We start from the raw sequence: 24,571 nt of genomic DNA, 5'->3' as shown, positions 1-24,571 counted from the left end.
ATATAATCTACTTTATATTGATACAATAAAAAACATTACTTATAAAACTTAAAAGATTTGAACAAGTGTAATTTCTTTAATTGAAGCAGTTTTTACAACTTTAATAAAAAAAAAAATATAAGTAATTTTCAGTTTTTGAACTTACTTTACTATACATTTATGATTATGAAGGCATGCTTTTTGGGGAAAGAGAAAGCAAGATATAAGACCTTTTAATCTAAAGAAGCCTGTTTATTTTTCAGGTTGAATGGATATACAGCAACAAGAGTGATATTAACAAATGGATTCAGAATAATTGCAACTTCTCTTGTTGAGTTTATAAAGACTCTTATCATCAAGAAATTTAGTTTTATTATCCTGGTTCTGGTTTTAGTGTTGGTCATTGCTCTTGGCCCCAATGAGAAAACATTACAATTTTTGAGGATTTTTATCAGGCTTGAAGCTTTCTTCTTTCCAGGTACTGTTTTATAATATAGGCAAGGTAGTTTATTCCAATCAAATTAATTATTGAATTGTAAGTAGTAGAAAATAAAGAAATTTTAATTATTGATTTTTTAAATCTAGGATTATGTTTAATGATTTTTAAAACCCTCTTTAAATGACTTAATCTTTTTCTCTCAATGTTATTTTTAATGTTAATTAATGTAGAGAAGAAGATATAGGCAGCTAATCCTCTTCTTAATATTTATGTGTAGGTTGGAGATGTTTTTAAGCTCCATTATTTAATTCCTTTGCTTTATTTAGAGAGGAGAGGGATAATGCTGCTTTGATTAATTTACAATTCCTCTTCATCCCCCCCCCTCACCAAGTTTATTAGCTTCTAAAGGCAAAATTTTAAAGATAGACTATGGTGGAAAAGATTTATTTATCATCCAATGGCCCATCCCTTAAAATCCTTGACTTTTTTATTTCTAGTTGTTTGGATGTGTGTGGATGAGAAAGTGATTCTTTACATCAAAACAAAAACAAACAAATTATTGAGAATTGTTCAGTTTGTTTAAACAAAGACAAAATAAATCATTGTGTTAATAATTAAATGTTGACTTTAAGATTTTATAGAAGTGACCATGACATGAATTTTGATTAATATTAAGTCTACTATTATGAACCTATCCTTTTATATGAATTAGTAATATTTTATGAATGATCTTAATGATAAAATTTATTTGTATTTATGTATATAATGTGTGTATTTTAATAAATGTTTCAAAAACAAAATTTATTTAATTTGAAAATAGGAGAGAGAAAAGACAATAAATAATACATGCAAATTAGTGAAAAATTTATTTATATTTGAATTTCCTTTCCCTTCATCCTTGACAAACAATTGACTAACAAGGAAATAAATATTTCCAGAATTTCATTCTTTTTGTATAATGTTCAGATCTTTCCATTATTAGGCTGTCTGGTCCACTTATGCTGAAAAATATCTAGTTTATGAATTGTTTTTTTTTTTATTTTTATTCAAAGGGTACAATTGGCCAAGTGAAAAAAGAGAATGCTTCACCTTAAGATCAGTCAATTATAATCTTATTTTGAAATTTTAGTCATCTATATCTGCTTTTTGACAAAATAATCATTAAGTTGTAAATCTTAAACTGTTTTTAACCTATTTTTAAAACATATATAAAAAATATACTATGACACCAGTAGAATTAAACTGCAGAGCCTAAATTTGAATTAAGTCCCCAATAAACTTTTTTGAGGGGATTTAAAAATTAATTTTACTGTTGCTGTGGTCTTTTTTGATCAGAGCAAAAGGTCTTTTTTTATTTGGGTAAAATTCGTAGCTTTGAGAGTGTTTTGCTTCATATATATAGTATTCTGGTATAGAGTAAAATTAGGCCTTTTGATTTCATCTAAATTAATTCATTAAAAACTTAATTCTTTACAATATATCAATGAATTAACTTTATCGTGCTTGTTTTCCATCACTTATTTAAAACACAAAAAAAATTGGCTGTAAAGGGTTAAATAGTGAAAGATGACAACAAACGTTTACGCAATACAACAAAAATTTTTTGTCACATATACAAATATGATAAAATATAAGATTATTCAAACTTATTTTTTTAAATATTTTTAAAAAGCATGTATCTTTTATGTGTATAGTTTTCATTCTATTCATTTTAATTAAATAAAAATTATTTAACTACATTGGAAATAAGTCACTTTGTGAAAACACTCTTTTTTGAATTGTAAAAAACTGAAATGAAACGAGACTTCTAATTGGTTCAGACTTCAGAATAATATGTTTTATTTTAATGTTAAATTTCTTCTATATAAATTATTGTTTTAGAAAAAAAATATTTGCATCGAACAAAGTAGAGTTTTTATTATTGTATTGATATAATCTGAATCACATCAAATTGTTCTGTAAGAAACAATTTAACCCCAAACTAAAAAATGCTTTTGCTTCCATCAAAATGATCACAGCAACATATAAAATTGATTTTTAAATCCCCCAAAAAAAGTTTATTGGGGACTTAATTCAAATTTGGGCTCTGCAGTCTGATTCTACTGGTGTCATAGTATATTTTTGATATATGATAAAAAAATAGGTTAAAAACAGTTTAATATCTTAACTTTTTTTAAACAGGGCATTCTGTAATTATCAATCTACCTAGACCTGAATATATATCATACCTGAGATATTGTCCAGCAGTATCCAGGGTCTGCCAGAAATCTCCAGGGTTTCCAATTTTGATAAAGTTTGTCCACATCTCCATCAGTACAAGGCTCATTCCCTGATCATCCTAAACAAAATTATCTAGATCATAATTGTGAGAAAAAGGCATGATAAATTGATTTATGTTTAATATTATGTATTAAATTTATTTTTTTATATTTTCTTTTTTTTATCCCATTTGAACTTTGCGTGTATGATATTTTGCTCTCTATATATTAACAAAAGATATAAGAACCAATTTAGATTGAACACCATCTTTCACATTATTAGCAATTAGCAGCTAAGCTCATAGAGACCTTTAGTGGTACTTCTCTTAGGTGGATGACGCAACCCTCCCTCAAAATAGTTATAAACCTTCCCAGGACCTGAAAAGGATAACCATGCAGTTAGCGAGGTTTTTGGTACAGACAGATACAGATCCTGGTACTTTTATACAAGGAATGTATATATTTTAGGAATATTAATATGTTACAAATATAACTAATTTGCAAAAGCCATGACATATCATCTCTTCAAATAATCATCCTTGTTGGAATTTTTACCTGATTTAGAGGGCGCTCCTGTCCAAAGACATTTGCCCACTGGAGGTATAATTCATCTGCATGATCTACTCCTAAGTTTGGCAGACCTAAAAAGGTTTAATTCTAACAAGGGCATTCTATACTTCCTAAAATAAGTCGCAGAATATATAGCAGTTTCCAGTAAAAAAATTTACATTAGGTCAAAAATGCCTCAAAGGAACCCGATCTTTTTGGCTGTTCCCAGGATTGTAAAATAGTTGCTGGTACCAGCTGGTGTTTTCAGGATAATTTTTCATAATGCTAGATCTAGGAACCTTGCAATAATCCTAGGACATTTTACCTGATTTGTTATATACATCTTTTTTATTGAATTTTCACAAATAGGTCATAACCTTTTAAATTTATTTAAATGGCATAATTATTATGATTGTAATTTCATTAAAACTAGTTTTCCCTGCAGTTGCCCACCTCTTCTATATCCTGTTAAAATATGATTACCTTCGTCCTGAGTCAAACCATACTCCCCATTATAATTGTAGACATACTGATACACCTTCTGGGTTGTCTTGGCATGGCTAAATAATTCAATTTTATCTTTTAATTTCCATCAAAATTTATATCAAACATAATTTCATTTGCTTTACTTTTGATATGTGTAACAAAATAACTATTAAAATATATTTTGGTCCATTGAAAAAGTTGAATATGATAAACCTTTGCAAAAATGACCCACTACGTTAACTTTTTCTGCAGGAATATCTCACCCACAGTTCCCCTTACTAAACTTAACCTGATTTAAAATAAGAATTAAACACATGTCTTATTACTTAGGTGTTCACCTATATAGTTGGAGATCATTCAAAATACGTTTAAAGATAGAAAATACACTAATAAAAATTTTGATAATTATACAAGTAACATTGCCACTGTTTCATAGTTCTGTGACTAATGAAATATAATTATTTTACCTAACAAAGCATTCAGTAGGGTAAGTAGCGAAGGCATCAGTAAACATCTGAGTGATGTTTGTGAAATGCTCCTCATTCATATTCTGGAGTCCATCCAGGTAGAACTGGGCAAGCTCCATAGCTTTATCTCCATCAGCTGTAGTTGTTGCATCAATTGGAATATGGAACAGGATACCTGTAGAAATAAAAGTTATACAATTATATTTTGTGTATTGAACTAAGTTAATCCACTTAAAGAAAACTAATCAATCAATTAAGAATACAAAAAATTAAAATGTTATCAAATTTAGATGCATTTCAATAAATTCTTATGTAAAATGTATGTATTTTAAGAAAGAAATTGGACATATATCCGGTGATGAAAATTATCAACTTTTCCATTTAATGATAATAGTTATTTTCCGCAGCATATTATAGACAGTTTTCCGCAAATATAAAAATATTTTAAAATTAAAACTGGTATTAATTTTAAGATTTTTATTAAAATATTCATGAAAAATTGTAAGTAATATGATGCTGTACATGATTTTTCAATATGGCTGAGAACTGGTTCTAATCTAGCGAATATTAATCGGTTTTGAAGATATACTGGAAAAGACTAACCTGGTGCAATTGATGTCCAGAAATTTTTGTACACAAAGTACATGATAGGATTGCTAACAAGAATTGAGGTGAGAATAATGCCGTCATCTCTTGTTGAGCCAGCCATTACATTTACATCTTGATTATAGTTTCCTGAACATAATATAGATGTCAGTATGTAATAGTTATATCTTATACTGTAGGTGTAATAGCATATATTTTTGAAAGAACCATTTCAGATAAACAAAATGCACGACCTTTAGTGAAAATTCCGAACATAGCCTAAAAATTATTAACTTTTGTTTATGTTATTTAATTTTTTTTAGTGACTTTGCCTCTAGGGGTACTTGAGAGGGAAATTTGAACCTTTCCCATTTTCATTTCAGGAAAAAGGGTGGTGATACCATCCCCCTAAATAGTCATATGCCTTCCCTAGACCTAAGAGAAACACTAAGATAGAACCATATTGGTTCATTGGTTAGAGCGGTACAAACAAATAGACCTCATGTTACTTTTATATAAGGATTTAAAAGTAGCACAGTTTGACTGACTTATAAGTTGAAAAGAAGTTTTTACCTGAGAGTAAAGCATCCATAGCAGACATTGGCATAAAAGGGTTAGAGTTAGTTTCAAAATCTTCATTTGGCTTAAGATTAACCAGAATAGCATCATTTATATTTGCTAAACTATCAGTAGACACTTCCAACATACAGTCAAGCTTAGCCTAAATAAAAGATAATTTCAATATTTTTATCTGAGAAAAATCTAAAAATAAGTATAATGCTTTTAACATACAGGTATACTAACAAATGAGACAATCTTCTACATGAAGCAGGTGCCTGACTATAATTATTAGGTACATTAATGCTATTTATACTTGCAGATAAGAATACTCAAAAAAAGAAATTCTAGCAAGCAACACATTTGTTTATTTTTCTTGATTACAATCAATTCAAGTAATACAAGTAATGAAATTTTTCAATAACAAAGGAAAGATTTCTAGAAAGTTTTTAGCTGACTTGTTATGCAAAAAAATTAAAAAAATTGCCCTTGCATTACAAAAATCTGTACATATTTAAACCAAAAACAAGGTTAGTCTGTTCTTCTTCTACTGTCATCCTACTGGCTGATTTTGAGTGTGTCTCTAGATTATTTCTATTTTGATCAGTGTAAAAACAATCAATGGCTAGTGTCATGACCATCAACAGGTATAAAGATCATCTGATATAAATTGAAAAACAGCTGATTTCCTACCTGGTCATTATGCCAGAGGCTGCCATACAAATCAGCTGATTCTTACCTGGTCATTTGGCCAGAGGCAGCAATACAAATCAGCTGATTTCTTACCTGGTCATCAGGCCAAAGGCAGCCATACAAATCAGCTGATAGTTCGCTATACTGTCTTATTTCAGCAGCTGTCACTGAGTGTAAGCTAGGGCTGAAGTTGGAGCCACTCTGTGCTATTACTTGCTGGAATAGTCCTGCAATTTGAAGGTTTTCAGGTTTTAGTGGTTATGAATATTATTCTCGTGCAACTGTGCTTGATTTGTTATGTGTATGTGTTGGATTAAGTCAGGTTACAATTATAGCATCTTCTAAACAACCAACAACGACCCTAGAGGCCTCAACAGGCACAAGAGATATGTGTGGTTTTACTCTAGGAGTGATTTTTCTTGGGAGGGTGTTGGTACCCTCCCTTAAAAGCTAAAAATATTTCTACGATCTTTAAGAATCTGCACTAAAAGGATAACCATATCTGATCAGTTGTTCGTCCTCAAAAGGCTGACTGCCCCTATATTGTTATTTTTAGTAGCGAAGCTACTCTATAATTCGAAATGTCCGTCCGTCCGTCCGTCCGCCCGTCCGTCCGTCCGTCTGTCCGTCTGTCCGTCCGTGTAAGACAGAATAGGGGAAACGTGATTTTCTCGGCTCCTATTAAAGATAGACAGCTGAAATTTTTTGACAATATTCCCATTATTAAGGAGCACAATTAACTATAAAACATCAAGGGCGGTCGGACCCCTTTTAGCAGGTTTTAGGCTATTTTTGTATGTTTCACATTTTTCTCCATATCTTCAGTGTTTATGGTCCGATTTTCAAAATTTTTTCAGTTATAGATATGAGAATTAAATTTCCCGTCGTTTAAAGAAAACATCCATGATGGCCAGACTGCCTTTTTGCAGGTTTTAGGCTATTTTTGTATTTTTCACATTTCCACCATATCTTCAGTGTTTATGGTCCAATTTTCAAAATTTTTTCAGTTATAGATATGAGAATTAAATTTCCCGTCGTTTAAAGAAAACATCCACGACGGCCAGCCTGCCTTTTTGCAGGTTTTAGGCTATTTTTGTATTTATCACATTATTCTCCATATCTTCAGTGTTTATGGTCCGATTTTCAAAAATTTTTCAGTTATAGATATCAAAATTAAATTTCCCGTCGTTTAAAGAAAACAACCATGGCGGTCAGACTGCCTTTTATCAGGTTTTTGGCTATTTTTATATGTTTTAAATATTTCCCCATATATTTGGTGTTTTTGGTCCAATTTTCAAACTTTTTTGGGATAAATACACTTTAAATCTACTTTTACGTATTTCCATCCACGATTTTTTGTGCTTCGCTACTTATGGATGTTGTCATCCTTGTTATTTATTAATTTCATTTGTCAAGTATACTTATTTTTGGTGGCTATATTTTAAGAAAATAAATATTGACAATACTTAGAAAAGTACCTAATCATATAATAATAAACATCTTTACAATGGATAATGCATTAATGGAGTAGGTTAATATGCTGATTTACAAGTTTATGTTGCATATTTCCATGATTATTCAATCTAATATTTTATCCTACTCCTTTAATATTATATCCAATATCTTAATCAGGTCATAAACTAAGTAATTAAAAGCTAATATGTAAATCATAAGACCTACTCCTTTAATATCAAATCCAATATCTTACAACAAATAAATTAAGTGATCATAAGTTAAAATGTAATTCATAAGACCTACTCCATCAATATTAGAACCAATATGTTAACAAACAAATAAACTAAGTAATCATAAGTTAATATATAAATTATAAGATCTACTCCATTGATTTTAAAAACAAAAACTTATAACAAATAAACTAAGCAATGATAAGTTAATATGTAACTTATAATATTTACTTTATTAATTTTAAAACCCATATCTTATACAAATAAAATAAGTAATCATAGATTAATATGTAATTCATAAGACCTACTTCTTCAATATTAGATCCAATATGTTAACAAACAAATTAACTAAGTAATCACAAGTTAATATGTAATATATCAAAGCTGGCATTGTTTACAAGGACAAAAATAATCTCAGTAAGAACTCATTAGAAAATCTTGCAAAATATTTGTTGGAACAGATTTTAAATTTTTGATGTCTTTTCTGAATTGCATAGAATGAAAGAGGTTTGGGTTAGAGGGACATTCCCTCCCCCCCACAAAAAAACTTCTATTTAAGATAAATAATTTCATCCAACTTCTCAAAAAGTGAATCAGCTTTTTTTTAATGTTCTTATTATAAGAGCATATTTATGTTGATAATATGTCAACCATGACCACGTAGTCATAATAAAGTTTATTCCAGTATGACTTCGAAACTGATTAATATTCGCTGGATTATATAATGTCTTTTCTAATCTGAATCGAATAAAATAAGTTTTGGTTTATAAGGATGACTTTTTAATGAATACCACGTAGTCAATATAAGTTATATTCCATTATGACTTCGAAACTAATTAATATTTGCTGGATTATAACAAATCATGTATCGTACCATGAAAAATAATAATACTATTACCCTCGGGGCCAACAAAACTGGAATTAGTCATATAATTTTTCTATTTACTAACCGCGGGTAGCTATCTAAAGGGTGTGCAAAAAAATGCGGACATTTTTAAAATTGAAATTGCGCGCCTTGTGTTAATAGTAGAAAATTCTTAGATGCATATCGTTAACACAAAGACTCTAGCTTCTTATAAAAGCGGGAAGTTTGTAAATATTTTACTCAAGACACTAAATCGTTACAATTTTCATGAGAAATACGCATTTTATAAGGCTTACAAAACGCTCTAATTTTCGTTCTATTTAACGTAATTTTGTAATTTTTTTTGCTGGTTATTTCATTTTACATATACTTTTATCATTTTATCAAAAAAAAATTTATCTTTTTTCATCATTTTTTGGAGAAATTAATGCTTAAACTAAGGGTATCTTTAAACGCAAAATTGACGCACTTAGAATAAAAAATGCGTATTGAGTACAAAGGGGGGATAATTTCAAGTCATGCATGTTCCAAAGATATCTTTTTTTCCATAAAATTTTAATGTTTAGTCCACCGGAGATTACCCTGAAAATCATATATCAATTTAGGAAGGTAATTTTTGTAGAATAGTTACTGAATTTACAACTTTATGTACACTAAAAGTATAGTTAAGATCAAAGGCGTGCAAAAGGTTGGTGTAGGGGTTGTTTACACCACCCTTGTAAAATTAAGGGGGATGGATACACCTCCCTAGGTGTCCACCCATGTCCACCCTCTTGACAAGAGCCTACACCCTCAGATACACCCCTCTATAAATTCCAAGGGGGTGTAAAGGAAATAAATTTACACCCCTTAAAATAAAGAGTGAGGGGGGGGGGGGTGTTTAAGGCGGGTGTATAAAATTAAGCCACTGATTAAGATAATTCTATGCTATCTATTTTTAGATAAATTAATCATTAATTTCCAGACTTAACTAAAAAAATCTTGCAATATTCTGTACAACTGTACAAATTTTAATCAGTAAATAAAAGTGATTGACACAAGAAGGAGCTCTCATACATATGTAATTAAACCACAGTTAATACCTCTAAAGATCTTGATTGATATATATTTATAACTTTTAATATTGTTTACAATAGTGATTAAAGTTAATGTTGGGGAGGGAGATATTTCCCAATCCTCTTTTTAAAGTTTGTAAAAATGTATTACTTATGTAATGAAGTTTTGGTGACATACTTAAATAAACTATCCTTGATTTTGGTTAAAGGGAGCTGTTAAAAGTTGTAAGTGTCAAAAAATTTAGGTGGTTATAAATTAATGGAATATAACCTGATATTATTATCATTTATGTACAAAAAGATTATAGATACAGTATTACACTTTTTTTCATAAGTAAATTGGATAATTTTTTTTATTTTTTATTGCAACACAAGGTTATTTGTTTATCTCCTGGTACAAGATTCAACATTATTATTAGTTAAATCTAATTTTCTATTGAAACAAGCATTCAACCATTTTTACAGTATTATCGATTTTAATATGAATTATTAAATATGTATTATTAACCCTTAACAGTCGGGCCCCTTGCCGCACCTTAATCGGTTGGTGATGGGGTGGGCGTTCAACGCTCCCCCCCTATTATCTCAGTTCCTATTAGACCTAGAGGGCTAAATCTTTTTTGTGCAAGTCCCCTGTTTGATAATAAATTTCCGACCTTTTATAAGTCAAAGTCAATTTTTGCTTAGTTCACCTTTTTATTTAACAACCTTTTTTACTTAAAAATTTTAAACGGCTGTAATTTTCTTATTTTTGAAGCTAGAAGAACAATTTTTTTACAGAAAATGTTTATCTTTAAGTAAATTTTGTATTAGAAATATCAAATATAAATTTCAGCGGCCGCAGCAGGCGGTCAGCAGGGAAAACGGCTGCGGATCTCTATGAAATTTAGATATGTTATGTTGACATATAAGAAAAGCTTACGTTTAAAAGGGGGACGTAACTGAAGCTTTTTTGATGCTGGGGGGGGGGGGGGGGGTTCTCCGGAACCACTTGATGAACCATGCAAATTTTTTGGACTTAAGCTTTTAGGGGTATGAACATCTTATGGTTTCAAAGTCAACCCCCTACCCCCATCCCCTAGCCCCCTGGGGCTCAAAACCCCCCTAAAAATGAACATAACCTTAATTTTCTCAGAAACCATTTGACCAATAGGGATGATTTCTTAAACTTAAGCTTTTATGGTTATAAACTAACTTCTAGTTTAGAAGTCACCCCCCTGCCGCCTACTCCTAGCCCTCCGGGGCTCAAAAAAACCCTAAAAATGAACCTAACCTTAATTTTCTCAGAAACCATTTGACCAATAGAGATGAATTCTTAAACTTAAGCCTTTATGGTTATAAACTAGCTTTTGGTATAGAAGTCACCCCCCTGCTGCTAACCCCTAGTCCTCCGGGGATCAAAAAAACCCATAAAAATGAACCTAACCTTTATTTTCAAGGGGGTGACTTATAATCTAGGAGTTAGCTTATAATCATAAAAGCTTAAGTTTAAGAAATCATCCCTATTAGTCAAATGGTTTCTGAGAAAATTAAGGTTAGGTTCATTTTTAGGATTTTTTGGAGCCCCGGAGGGCTAGGGGTTGGCGGCAGGGGGTGACTTAAAATCTAAAAGTTAGTTTATAACCATAAAAGCTTAAGTTTAAGAAATCATCCCTATTGGTCAAATGGTTTCTGAGAAAAATAAAGGTAGGTTCATTTTTAGGGTTTTTGGAGCCCTGGAGGGCTAGGGGTTGGCGGCAGGGGGTGACTTATAATCTAGGAGTTAGTTTATAATCATAAAAGCTTAAGTTTAAGAAATCATCCCTATTGGTCAAATGGTGTCTGAGAAAAATAAGGTTAGGTTCATTTATAGGGTGACCCCCCCCCCCCCCCCCCCCCGACTGATTAAGGTGCGGTAAGGGGCCCGACCGTAAGGGGTTAATTAAGTGAATCAGTCTGTTAGACCAATGGTAGAAACTCAGCAGATAGACGAGACAGACAGACAGGCAAGAAGAATGATCAAATTACAGTTTGACCATAATAGACAATTCATTAAATAAAATCCAATAGAGAACCTGTGAATGATCAGACAGATGGAGGGATAGACAGACAGACAGTTTTTGAGGCATTAACAAATTAGAATTAGGCTATGCTAGATGATTCATTGAAATCCGAAAAAGAGGCAGTTAGACAGATAGACTGACAAGTGGAGTGACAGACAGACAAAAAAAAGACAGACAGAGGGACAGACAGACAAAGGGGTATTGCCTAAAAACAAATTGGCTGCTATATGAATCATTAAAACCCACCATAAAAAGAAATTTACATTAGTTTCATTATTTCGATACTCAACGCCCCCCCCCCTCCCCAACTCAAAGGGGTTTATTATTTCTTAAAACCAATAGGTGACTTCTCAGCATAATAAAATTGAAAATACTTTTTATTTCATCAATTTATCTTAAATAGAACGAAAGTTATAATCATTTTATTGTCTACAAGAAAAATGCTTTGAGTAAAAATCAACCTAATTGTCAGTAAAAACGTCATATTTATGCATATTTACACAGTAAATAAATTTTAAAATTGTATTCTATTGTAATGAATAACTTAAGGGGGTTGTATGAATTATAAAAAACCTAAAAAAAACCTAATTTGGTTAAATTAGTCCACGTAAAGATTGATTTAGTACAGTACGTATGAATAAGTTGTCAATTTCCTGCCAGAGTCCTTGTGCGTTAGAACCGTTATGAACTCTAGTTTTTGAAAATATAAGAACGAATTCTGTGATACGTATAGTTAGGGAGCTACGTGGTGAAATGTTCCTATTGCCTTAAAACTTAACTTGCGAGTAAATTATCAAATATCACCTCCCTCCAATTCTGGGACAAGAACCAAAACGTTGAAGTAAATATTTAGAAAACTTAACCCTCTGTTCTTTTTGGGCATCATTTATTTTTTGTGTTCTATATTTGTGGTACGGTTTAGCCTTTGATGATTTTAGAATATTTCTAGCAGTAGAAACACAAACACCTGTAGTGGCAGCAACTTTTCTTAATCCAGGTGTTTTTTTATTCAATAACATTTTTTTCACTCTTTTCTGTACACTTTCTGGTGTTTTCTTCCGCCCATTAAATCCTCTATGCTTTAACGACGAACCTGTTTCTTGGCATTAAGTGTAATTTTTCACCAGGAATGAAGATCTTGTTTGTCTTGTAAGATTATTCCATACCTGGGATGCATATCCACTTTTCAAAAATTGTCTAACCTCTCTTATGCTTGCTCCAGGGTACTTATTCATAAAAGTTTTAATCTCAACTTTTATTTGATACCTTGTTGAAGGATCCATTGTAAAAGAATGATTTCAGTACAAATATTCATAGATTTTTTTATATTCAATTAGAAGATTTGTATGACAAATAAATACAAATAATTAAAAAGCTTTAAAAATAGGTTTTTTTTTTCTCAATATTTTTTTTAATTTTCTGGTTTACTCGCAATTCAAGTTTTAAGGCAATAGGAACATTTCACAACGTAGCTCCCTAACTATACGTAGCACAGGATCCGTTCTTATATTTCCAAAAACTATAACGGTTCTAACGATATGCATAAGAATTTTCTACTATTAACACAAGCCGCGCAATTTCAATTTTAAAAATGTCCGCATTTTTTTGCACACCCTTTACTAGGGTTGGCAATCCGGACCCCGTTTTTTAATAGCGGATTCGGATTCTTAATTGGTAGGCTAAAATTGGCGTCTTGAGTTTTTCTTTCAACTCCCCCTTTTTGAAGGCAAAGATTATCATCATTATATATAAAATCTTTTAAAATCTGGTTCAATTCTTGGAAGTGAATTATAGAGAACACCAAGAACATTACTTTTGAGGACATATGTAGCACTTAAATTTTTAGATAAAAAAGCCATTTAAAATATTGCTAGAATCCGGAATCCGAATACGGAATCCGCCAAAAATAAGAATCCGGAATCAACGGAAATCCGCCATTTTTTGGACGGATTCTTGTAAGAATCCGAATCCGGTCCAAAAATTAGACGGATTGCCATCCCTACTATCTACAATACGTTAAATAACTATTCTAACTTTAATACCATTTAAACAAGTCATGACGATAATGTATCACTCATGGCTACTTAGTTGACAATAAATGTTGAAACTGCATGTTGCTCAGGGAAATTCAAATTGATTCGCTACTTTAGGATATAATAGTTTTCCGTTGATGACAACCAGGGCTCGGCAGCCGCGCGTCAGGGAAATCAACTTTTAACAATTTTAAAAATCAGTTTTTAAAATGACCTAAATATTGCAATTCCTCTTTCAAAAAAATAATTTAAAAGCATCCAAACGTCATTAAAGTTGAGACCAAAACGCGGTTGGCGCGTGGCTGCTGCAAAGCCCCGAGGTGGATCATCAAAAAAATTAGGGTCACTTAGAGAGGCACAAATGTTTTTGTAAAAAATCCTCCAAAATCACATAAAAATCTACCAAAATCAAACAAAATCTTATGTTATTAACCCTTTTATGATTTTATTTTATTTTTGTAGATTTTTTATACGATTTTAGAGGATTTTTCACAAAAATAATTTTGCCTCACTAAGTGACCCTAATTTTTTAAAGAATCCACCTCAGATTAAAAACCTTACCTGTAGATCTTGGTGACATAAGATGATATAGAACAGAACCACTCCCAGCGCTCTGTCCACCCAATGTTATCCTAAAATAAAAAAAAAACTCAACATAACTTTTAATGGTAAATCTATATACTCTGTAATCAAAACAGCAATTCTGTTTGTAGGTCTCATAAATATTTGGAAATTAATTAATAGAATTATCTAATTAATGGGTTTCCCTTAAAGTAAATACAAACTAATTTTTTGATACATTTATATTAAAGGGGGGAGGGGTGTAGTTTTCTTGTGTTTTTTTTGTACAGAGTAGCCCTGTAGGGGTTGATTTGAAAAAAAGATCCCCCTAGTTTTAAAATTTTAAAAAAATAAGTATGGCGTTTTTTTTCCTTTAATTATGCTTCTTAAATAAACATTTTTTTTCACAGAATCTGCTTGATACAATAGTAAATAAAAGGCTTCAGTTTTAAAAAAATGTTCCATGGTTACAAAAATAAAAGAGGACTACATTTTTAAATGGGACTAGGTCCCAATCGTCGGAGTTGAAAAATAACCTAACCTATTTTAAACTAACTTACAGGTTATTAAATAGCTAACCCCTGCAGGGGTCTTATTTGTATATTTCATATCTTAACCTAACCTTACCTGTATAGAAATACTTAAGTAAATCAATATTTTAACACTCCTCCGTTTGTCCTCTCCGACGTTTGGCACTCCTGCGTTTGTCCTGGAACCTTTTAAATAAGTATCCGCGGTCAACTAATAAAAAATATACATTTTTACCTATTGCCATCCCCTCCAAAAGATTGAATAATGTTGTTGGTGACAATCAGAGCTTCTACTTGATCTAACAAACCCTGGTTACCTGCGCCAAAATATTGAATTATAAAAAGTCTCGCACTTTAGATTAATTTTATTTAGAAATATGTTTTGGTGAATTATGTATCTCTGTCTTTGAGAATTGAAAGATCTTGAAAATCACTGGACCGATATGGATCTTCTTTAAAGTAATGATTTGTATCCACTCCTAGGAGAAATATCCCAAAGAAAAAAAGCACCGTTCCCCCTCAAAGAAAAATATTCCCCCCCCCCCCCCCCCCCCACCTCAAACTTTAATTTGCCACTATTGATTATAAATACAAATACTGAATTTAAGATAAAAATTCACGAAACCTTTTTAATCCAATTGAAAAATTCACACATCACAATCACCCGTTCTATTGATTAGAATTATTGTTGGGAATGTTGGACCCTCCCCCATTGAACAACCCAAAGTTTTTAATCCAACTATTGACAGAATGTGTTTATAAAGCTTTGGTTATCAGTATAATTTTTATACCATTGCAAGGACAAACAAACATTAACACTAGTAGAGTGTCAGAACTGAATAGGCTGAATATTAATGAATAAGTTTATATGTAAAAAATTGTAAGTAAATTTGTTGCAAAATTGATTAAATACATGATACTGTTAAAGGGCATACTGATGTTTTAGGACTTGATTATAGAGAGGCTTCGCTTATCAATTTGTACCTTGTTGTAACATAAATCAGTATTTAAAGAATCAGATGAATAATATAATTTTAGCATACAAAAATTTGTTGTCAAAAAAGTAAAAAATTAGCTTGTTTTAAATGGACGTACGAACATGTTTAAATTAACAAAAAAAGCTAACTGTAACCGACCCTAATTAAAGAATAGCTTTGCTTTTAAAAACTCACCTGGTGTTACATCAGGAACTAAATGAAAGTTTCCAAAAATTCCAGTCCTTAAATTTAGAAAAAAATATTAGAGTTAAAAATATAGGGGGAAGGGGTTAAGTAACTGTATGTCCTCGCCCCGTAGACTCTGTGCCGACTTTCAATTGGGTCTTTGAAAATCAACCAATAGCGTCGGGAATATCAACATAGTCAGTAGCTAGAAAATATACTTATAATCATTGAGCATTATTTTTACTGTAAATTTTGTTCATTGTAATATTTTCTCTGTAAGCCTAGGCGTTAGGGTTTCTTTAGCCTTATAAGTAAATAAATATATAAATAAATATATCTAATGGATTAAACGACAATCGGACGTTCTGAGATATATAGATCTAAAAATGTTAGAATTGTTTAAGCATTTTTAAATATATTACTATTATAAAAAAGGGCCAAGGTTTTTTGCCTGAAGCTTAAGATTTCAATAACTAACTCAGTTCTGATTGAGTTCTACTTTAAAGAGAAGGACCTGGGATGGTTTTAGTAATTTTGTTTTTAGACTTAGGCTGTGGCTTTGTATAATTTTTTTAACGGTCAAAACTTAAAGGTGGCCGCGGGGCTGAACGATAAGGCTGCCGAGCCATTGAATAAATCGTCCTTGTTTCAGCAAAATAGTTCTTCGTTTTAACAGAAACTGAAAAGATGTTTTTGTAAAGAGTTCAAATAGAAAGGAGATACAAAAAATAAATTAGATTTCAAGTTGTATTCGAATCCTTTTAAATTTTGAAATACGCGACAAGATTTTGTTATTTTTTCTCAAAGTTCTCAAAGTACAGTATCAATATATTATGACTTGCACCTGATTTTCATGTGCTCTGATAAAGTGATGCTCGCAGCTGGCTAAATTAACGATGTTAATATGTTAAGACTCTAGGGGGCTTGGTGACGCTTCGGGTACTAGGTAACTAGACATCACTCCACGCACCTTGAAACATACTCCGCTTATGAATGCGGTGTAAAGCGTCCAATCGCCCATCAGACAACCAATTCTCTAAAATGCACGACCTTTGTCTGAAAAGTCCCAACTGTGCATGGTAACGAGTTGCGCCTGTTTTGGGACAAGGCATTCCCCCCACTCGAACTATTTACGTCGCGCATCTGACATAGTAGCAGTGGGAACCATTTTTAACGTCTTTAGTTATGACGCGGTGTCGGACCGAGATTCGAACCTATCACCTTCCCTACGACTAGCAGATGCGCTACGTGTTGAGCCACGGTCGCGGGTGGCTAAATTAACGATACCCAACAACCACCTATTTACCCAATTTCCTTATACTGGATAAACGATATGAATAACTGAGGTCCATATTAGCAAGCTAAATTGACGACCAAATTTCCCCTGTCATCATATCATACATCCATTTTAGAATTACATTATTAATATTTAGTCTTTATAATAAAATGACACAAACCTTCCAATTGCTAAACATCGATAGTGGGGATGGATTTAGGGCATTGAACTGTTTATTAACTAGTCCCTAGTTTTATATCATATCGTTTGATTATTCGCTGGCTTAACTTTTGGGATTTTTTAAAACTTTGATTGGTTGGTTCATGAAGTGTCCAAACGTTTTAACCACTGCTAGTAATCTACAGAAGGGGTATTTTTGTATCATCATGGGAGTTGTACATCAATTTATCGGCCATTGTCTTATCCCCTTAGATCCCTGATTATGATGGCTTCGCTATTTATGTGCATAATTCAATTGTTAACTTTTGGGACATTTTTTTAATTTTGGATCATGAAGTTGAGTTCAACCTTTTTAACCACTAATTGAATCATAGATTGGGTGAATTTGAGTGTCATCATTGGGGATGTACATCAATTTATCGGTCATTTTTATACCCCTTTGAGCTCTGACAAAAAAAAACTTCCAAGAGTAGTATTAAAATGTCTTAACAGATCTTAGAAGAAGATTTCAATAAAAGCTTTTGATTTTTTTTAACAATGATGTTTTTATGGATGACAAATACTAAATTTGATGATATGATATACTATTACCTATAATTTGGAATAACAACTATGACTCCTTGATCAATATAATAGTCAGGTCCATACTCAGTAATCATATTGTTGCCATTGATAAATCCACCCCCGTACAGATACACAAACACTAAAACAAATATTCAGTTAGGGCCTGTATGAAAACAATGTGTCAATATACATTACTGCTCGTTTCAAATAGGTTTGCATGCTGTTAGGTACAACTTAGAAAGAACAGTAAGAACACAGTACCCAGCTAGAAACGTCGTAAGGAAACTCGCATCCGATATGTAGTATATTATCGCCAAAATCTTATTTAAGATTTTATAGCCAAAATTTTAAAAAATCGCTTGGGATTAATTCGATTTTGTAGTAAAAATCGCGGCAACCACGATTTCCCTAAGAAATCGTAAACAATAGCATTTTATGTGTGTCAACACACACTTACAAACAGACACACAACCAACATATAATCAACATCATTCTGTGAGAAATATAGTTTATAAATTGGCCGCTAGAAGTTCACATTATTTTTAAAAAAATATTGTATTTTTTCTGTTGTCAAACAAAATAAATATAAAACTGATAACTAAAATTGTCATAATGTGTTTATGTTTAATATTACAAATAAAAGTATTTTTAAAAAGTTTTTTTTTCTAAATGGCAACATTTTTAAATGTGTGTCTTAATATTCCTTAAATCATTGCCATTCAGTATGATAAACATAAAAATACTCTATCAAAGTTCATTGAAAACTTTTGAGAGTACACATTAAGTAGAAGGGCACAGAGAATGGTTTCTCTTTACACCATGTCTCTCTCTGTCTCTCACTCTCTCTTTCTCTCTCTGCATGCACAGTATGAAATGGATTCTTTATGCAACCTCTTACTTACATACAATATTTACAAAAAAAAACTACATGATGTTAAATATTTTTTAAATGAACTTTTTTGGCACGATATCGCTTACGATTTCGTGGGTGTATCGCGCAGCTCTAAGTACCTTTTCGACCATTTATCGTAACATATCGTCAATGTGCATTGGACGACTATTTAGCGATATCGTAAGAACTCATGCTCGATTGCTACACGATATCGTGCGCTATAGTAGCGCAATAGTGACGCTACTTTCTGGCTGGGTAATAGTGTCTGACTGATTATGACGTAACAAAAAAATTAGCCAATGAGAGGCCACTATAAATTTTACCATTGGTCAATAACGGCCTCTCATTGGCTAATTTTTTTTTGTTACGTCATAATCAGTCAGACACTATTACTGTGTTCAACAGTAACTCTATAATCATTACCAGAAAGTCCTAACGTCCATTTAAAACAAGCTGATTTTTATTTTTTTGACAACAAATTTTGAATGTTAAAATTATCCTATTCATCTGATTTTTTTTAATACTGATTCCTATTACAACCAGGTATAGTGTTATAAGCGAAGGATCACTATAATCATGTCCTAAAAACGTCCTTAAACAGTAACTTGTATTTAATCAGTTTTACAACAAATTTAATTACAGTATTGTATAGACATATGCATTAATATTCAGTTTATTCAGTTCTGACATTCTACAAGTGTTAACATTCGTTTGTCCTTCCATCCAGAGCTTCGCTTTTATGGTTGTTGTCATCCTTGTTATTGTATATGTACACATAAGAACCCTTTTTATATTGACAGATTATTTTGACAGATTCGTTATAATTTGAGCTTTTAAGATTACAATTGACTAATTATTCAATGCCTTAAATAATTTTAACAAGTTAGGATGGGGACACTGCACTGCTAGATAAAATAGTACCCAAAGTTTTAGACACACGCCTCTCATCATTGGCTAAAAAACTGTTTAGTAAAAATGATTTGTTTGTAAAATACCCAAACTTTTCCACCTAAAATTTTAATCTAGAAAATGGGTAATTTTGTTTTGTATCACTGGAGGTGTACATCTATTTATATTCTCATCCTTTAGGATCCCTATTTTAAGAAACAATATCTGCAGGCAATATAAAACTTTTGAACATAATTGTGTTTTATCTACAATCTGGCTATCTTAACTTACTATAAGAGGAGCCACCCTTAGGGATCTAAAAGGATAAGACAATGGCCGATCAATTGATGTACATCCCCAGTAATTATGCACATAATTACAATTAATTGTTGAAATGTTTGGACACTGATCTTAATGAACCAACAAATCAAAATTCAAAAAAAGTCCCAAAAGTTTTAAGACCAACAAATAAAAAAAAAAAACATTACTGTAAAACTTTGGGGACTAGTTTAATAAACAGTCCAATGACCTGTCCCTCCCTGGGTTACTCACCTGGAATTGGTGTTGAAACATTCTGAGGAACATAGATATTCATGTATAGGCAGTCTTCTTCGCCAATCAATTCACCACGTAGTTTCTGTTAATAAAAGAGGTGCTCTCCCTCAAAGTGCCTATATGCACAGAACCCTCGTCTTATTTTAAAAATAAATTGAAGATAAAGTTGGGGGGGTGAGTTGTTTCTATTCGAATAAAATAGGGTTGGGCCGGATACTTTTTTGGCTGGATACCGAATATCCGGCAGATTTATAATGCCGGATATCCGGTTTCGGCCGGATATCTGGCCAACGTTCGATATCCGGGAAATGACCGGATATCCGGCGTCAAAAATCAGCCGGATACCATATTACCGGATAGTTTTAATATCCGGTATCCGGCCGGATATTAAAAATGACCGGATATCCGGCCGGATATCCGACCCAACCCTATAATAAAACCTAACCTAACTTTTAGTAAAATATATGAACACCACAAAATGATCTCTTTAATTTCAATTTATTTTGGGTGGGTGATCTGTACTCGATTAGACACTTTAAGGGTAATGACAAAAAAAATAAATAAAAATGTGAGGTACTATAGACTGTTTTCAACGGAACAGGAAACCAAGTTTAATGAAAAAAAAGACAAAGAATATTAACAATTTTGTCAGCAAAAGGTTTTCCCCCCATCATCTTGATCTGTATAAGAAGAGAAATTTAAAAAGAATTTTACACTTGAGCAAAAAGTTTTACAGGGGAATATTTGGTGGCAATTTTTTTTTTCATTTGACTTCTTTAATGACTAGCTACCTGGGGGCAAGCAATGAGAAGATCCTGGGATAAATCCAGTGGCTCTGTCCATCCCTCTATAGGTTGCGGGGATTGAAACCTAGATGAGAATCTCTTTATAGTACCTATGGCTTTGGCTCTACGGGTTGCGGAGATTGAAACCTAGATGAGAAGCTCTTTATAGTGCCTATGGCTCTGTCCATCCCTCTATAGGTTGAGGAGATTAAAACCTAGATGAGAAGGTCTTTATAGTGGCTCTATCCATCCCTCTATAGGTTGCGGAGATTGAAACCTAGATGAGAAGCTTTTTATAGTACCTATAGCTCTGTCCATCCCTCTATAGGTTGAGGAGATTGAAACAAGAAGCTCTTTATAGTACCTATGGCTTTGGCTCTATAGGTTGCGGAGATTGAAACCTAGATGAGAAGCTCTTTATAGTACATATGTCTCTGTCCATCCCTCTATAGGTTGCGGAGATTGAAACCTAGATCAGAAGCTCATTATAGTACCTATAATTCTGTCCATCCCTCTACAGGTTGCGGAGATTAAAACCTAGATGAGAAGCTCTTTAAAGTTATAAAAATGACATACAGTACAAATGACCAATGTCATGCCAATACACAGACTAAATTTCCAATGGCAGGCCAGTATACATTTTATTTGACCAATGGTTGGCCAGTATGATGTCATTTTTTCAGTTATTTTCATTCCAAGTTTAAAATCAATTGAACCATTTTAACATGCCTCATTATCAAACAGAACTATCAGTTACGTACGGACAGACAAACCCTATATTTTGGAATATCTTTGATTGTAATTATGTATCAAAAATACCTTAGATTGTTAACTGGTGGTTGTGCGAATGGCAGCCCCTGTACAATGGATATAGAATATATTATACATGGATATTATCACGGAAAAATAGTCGTCAATTTAAGTTGCTAAAATGAAAAATCATTTATTGGTCAGTTCGTTCATCCAGTAGGAGGGGATGTGATGGGGTAAAGGGGGTGGATTTGGGATATTCTTAGTTTAACCCACTGCGAGTTTTACTTCATAAGAGAACATAAAAATCTTGTTTAATATCCAAGTAATAATATATCAATTCCCTGAACAGATAGATAGTGTGTGCCAGCCGCTGTAGCCCTCAAACTTCCTATTACTTCACCCAAAGGGGTTGAAACGGTCTCTGTTTCATAGCTCACAACAGGGTCTAAATTATTTTTCCAGTAAGGTTTCGAAACCGATTAATATCCAGTGGATAAGAATCGGTTCTCAGCCATACTTGAAAATTATGTATAACATCCTATTACAGACGATTTTGCACTAATTAACCAGTTTTGTTAGCTCTGTTCTTTGGTTCCTCGGGGCTAACAAAACTGGTTTTAATCTAATAATTTTGAATCTTAATATCAGCGGAAAGCTGTCAATAATACGATGCGATAAATAACTATTTCTGTATTAGCAGATCTACTTACTGTATACGAATATATATACAAGAAAATACACTGCTTTTGAATTGCATTTATGTGCAGGGACAAGGGACCAGGATTCTGACAAACAATTCTGACAATGAAAATTTCCCCACCACCCAATTCATCCTTCCCCCCTACGCACCCCCTTTCTTTAGTTGATTCGCGTACAAGTTCTCTCCCCGTTACCTTGTAACGCGCTAAACCCATCAGACAACCAGCCCTTTGATTTTACGACCTTTGTCTGGAAGTCCTAACTGTGCATGGTAAAGAGTTGCGCCTGTTTTGGGCCAATGCATTCACCCTACTATTTATCTCGCGCATCTAACATAGAAGCAGTAGGAACAATTTTAATGTCTTTAGTTATGACGCCGTGTTGAACCGAAATTCGAACCTATCACCTTCCCGAAAACGAGCCAATTAGCTAAGTGTTAAGCCACGGTCGCGGGTTTCAAAGCACAAAACAAGTTTTACATCAAAATTATCCCATAAAAATATTCCAATTTTTTTGCAATTTGAAATGGAATTAAATTGATGAAACACGGCCCCTGAATTTATGTTTCTTGTATCATTTTGTAATCACAATGGAAAATTTTCTTTTGAGCATTTTCGAGTAAAAACCAATCCGTAATATGCATTTGAAAATACATAAATACATATATTTAATAAGTATATGTACACACACAATGACGTCAAAACTTTTTGAGGAGGGTTAAAAATGGCTTTCAACGTTTGAGGGAGGTAAATACCTCTTCACCCCCCCCCACATGGCGAAAACTGTACTAAAAATCAAGTTCAAACTAAAAGAAGAAAATTTTACTGTTTTAACAGGTTTTAAGTTTTATAAACCTGCCACTTTCTTTTCAGCAGTCGGGTCAAACTTTGAAAAATTTGCAGTCGCATTCATATATAGTTTTATTTTAAGTATTACATATTTATGTTTGTATGTTGATTAGTAATTCACTTAAAATATCAAAAACGTTGGGATTTCACGCCATTAAACATAAATTTTAAAGCTACCATTATTAAATTCATTGAAATACCTGTAAATTTAAATATAACAAGTAAATAAAGAATAACCCTCATTGTGAATGAAAACTATACTGCACTGTTTTCATTTTGTTTTCTTATCTTTTATTTTCTTATCTATAAGTAGCAAGGCAAAAAAATATTTTTGGAAGGACAAACAGACAAAATGAATTATATTGAAGATGTTCAGTTGATAGATATGAAATAATTAATAGAAATCAAGAAATCTTTCTGAAAAAAAATAATAAAGAAATATTTTAATTATTTTGTTCATGAACGAAGTCTGACGGTCAAGGCTGGTAAATTATATCCTTGATGCCCAGTGTCATAGGAAATCTGCATAAAAAATTTCAGTCGTCTATTTTAAATAGCAGCCGAGAAAATAGTATTTCCCCCCACAGCGTTACAGACTTCACTGCAGACAAAGCGAATTATAGAGTAGCTTTGCTACTAAAAAGTTATCATTTTATATAATTTACATAATTATTGTTTATGTAATTATTTAGGTAAATAAATATAATTTGTCAATAAGTGTACAAATCAAACCCAGAAAGATAAAAAATAATCAGCTATTCTGATAATGAGTATTTTCAGGATGTTGTGAATTTTATACGGGGATGGGGGTGCGGGTCAAGGAATTTTTTTGGGGGGGAGGGGGAAGGGTCCACTTTAAGAATTTGTTCTGTAATAAACAGCCCAATCTCCACTCTCTCCCTGACACAAAATTTAAGAAAATCTAAAGCTTATCAAACATGACAATATTATTGAACATCAACACTTGTAGAGTGTCAGAACTGAATAATCAAAATATAAATGTATAAAAGTCGAAACAAAATTGTAATTAATTTGTGAAAACGCTTACATAAACATGAACCACCATGCAAAATTTAAAATCTACAATTCTAACATGCCTAAATTAAAGAAAAAAAAACAATCTGTTCCGAACGGACGGACCGATCCCAATTATAGAACAGCTCACTTTTAAAAGTGAATGAAG

At 32.2% G+C, this 24,571-nt stretch overlaps 1 protein-coding gene across 1 annotated transcript; it reads right to left on the bottom strand.

The window, feature by feature from the left end:
• Positions 1 to 1,204: 1,204 nt before the first annotated feature.
• Positions 1,205 to 23,674, bottom strand: LOC145330070 (juvenile hormone esterase-like). Its single transcript, XM_080174617.1, has 17 exons — positions 23,589 to 23,674; positions 22,186 to 22,286; positions 21,908 to 21,948; positions 21,095 to 21,173; positions 20,301 to 20,385; positions 17,996 to 18,107; positions 15,958 to 16,004; positions 15,021 to 15,102; positions 14,256 to 14,326; positions 6,108 to 6,241; positions 5,337 to 5,484; positions 4,782 to 4,913; positions 4,179 to 4,353; positions 3,709 to 3,785; positions 3,232 to 3,317; positions 2,647 to 2,756; positions 1,205 to 1,419 (listed from the first exon to the last, which is right to left on the bottom strand). The coding sequence occupies exons 1-17, from the start codon at positions 23,629 to 23,631 to the stop codon at positions 1,332 to 1,334; spliced, it is 1,611 nt and encodes a 536-aa protein (XP_080030743.1). The 5' UTR covers positions 23,632 to 23,674; the 3' UTR covers positions 1,205 to 1,331.
• Between the last annotated feature and the right edge of the window lie 897 nt (positions 23,675 to 24,571).

The sequence above is a fragment of the Acartia tonsa genome, chromosome 10 (assembly GCF_053477335.1).
Source record: "Acartia tonsa isolate MP-2025a chromosome 10, ASM5347733v1, whole genome shotgun sequence".
Classification (NCBI taxonomy): Eukaryota; Metazoa; Arthropoda; class Copepoda; order Calanoida; family Acartiidae; genus Acartia; species Acartia tonsa.
Note: the sequence above shows the minus strand (reverse complement) of the source record. Positions and strands in the feature narration are given on the sequence as shown.

Coding starts and splice junctions, on each gene's coding strand:
- LOC145330070 (XM_080174617.1), bottom strand. CDS start 23,631: ATGAGGGTTATTCTTTATTTACTTGTTATATTTAAATTTACAG. Junction 21,174..21,907: donor CCACCAGTTAACAATCTAAG/GTATTTTTGATA, acceptor ATTCTCATCTAG/GTTTCAATCCCCGCAACCTA. Junction 20,386..21,094: donor TTCTCATTGCTTGCCCCCAG/GTAGCTAGTCAT, acceptor TTTTATTAACAG/AAACTACGTGGTGAATTGAT.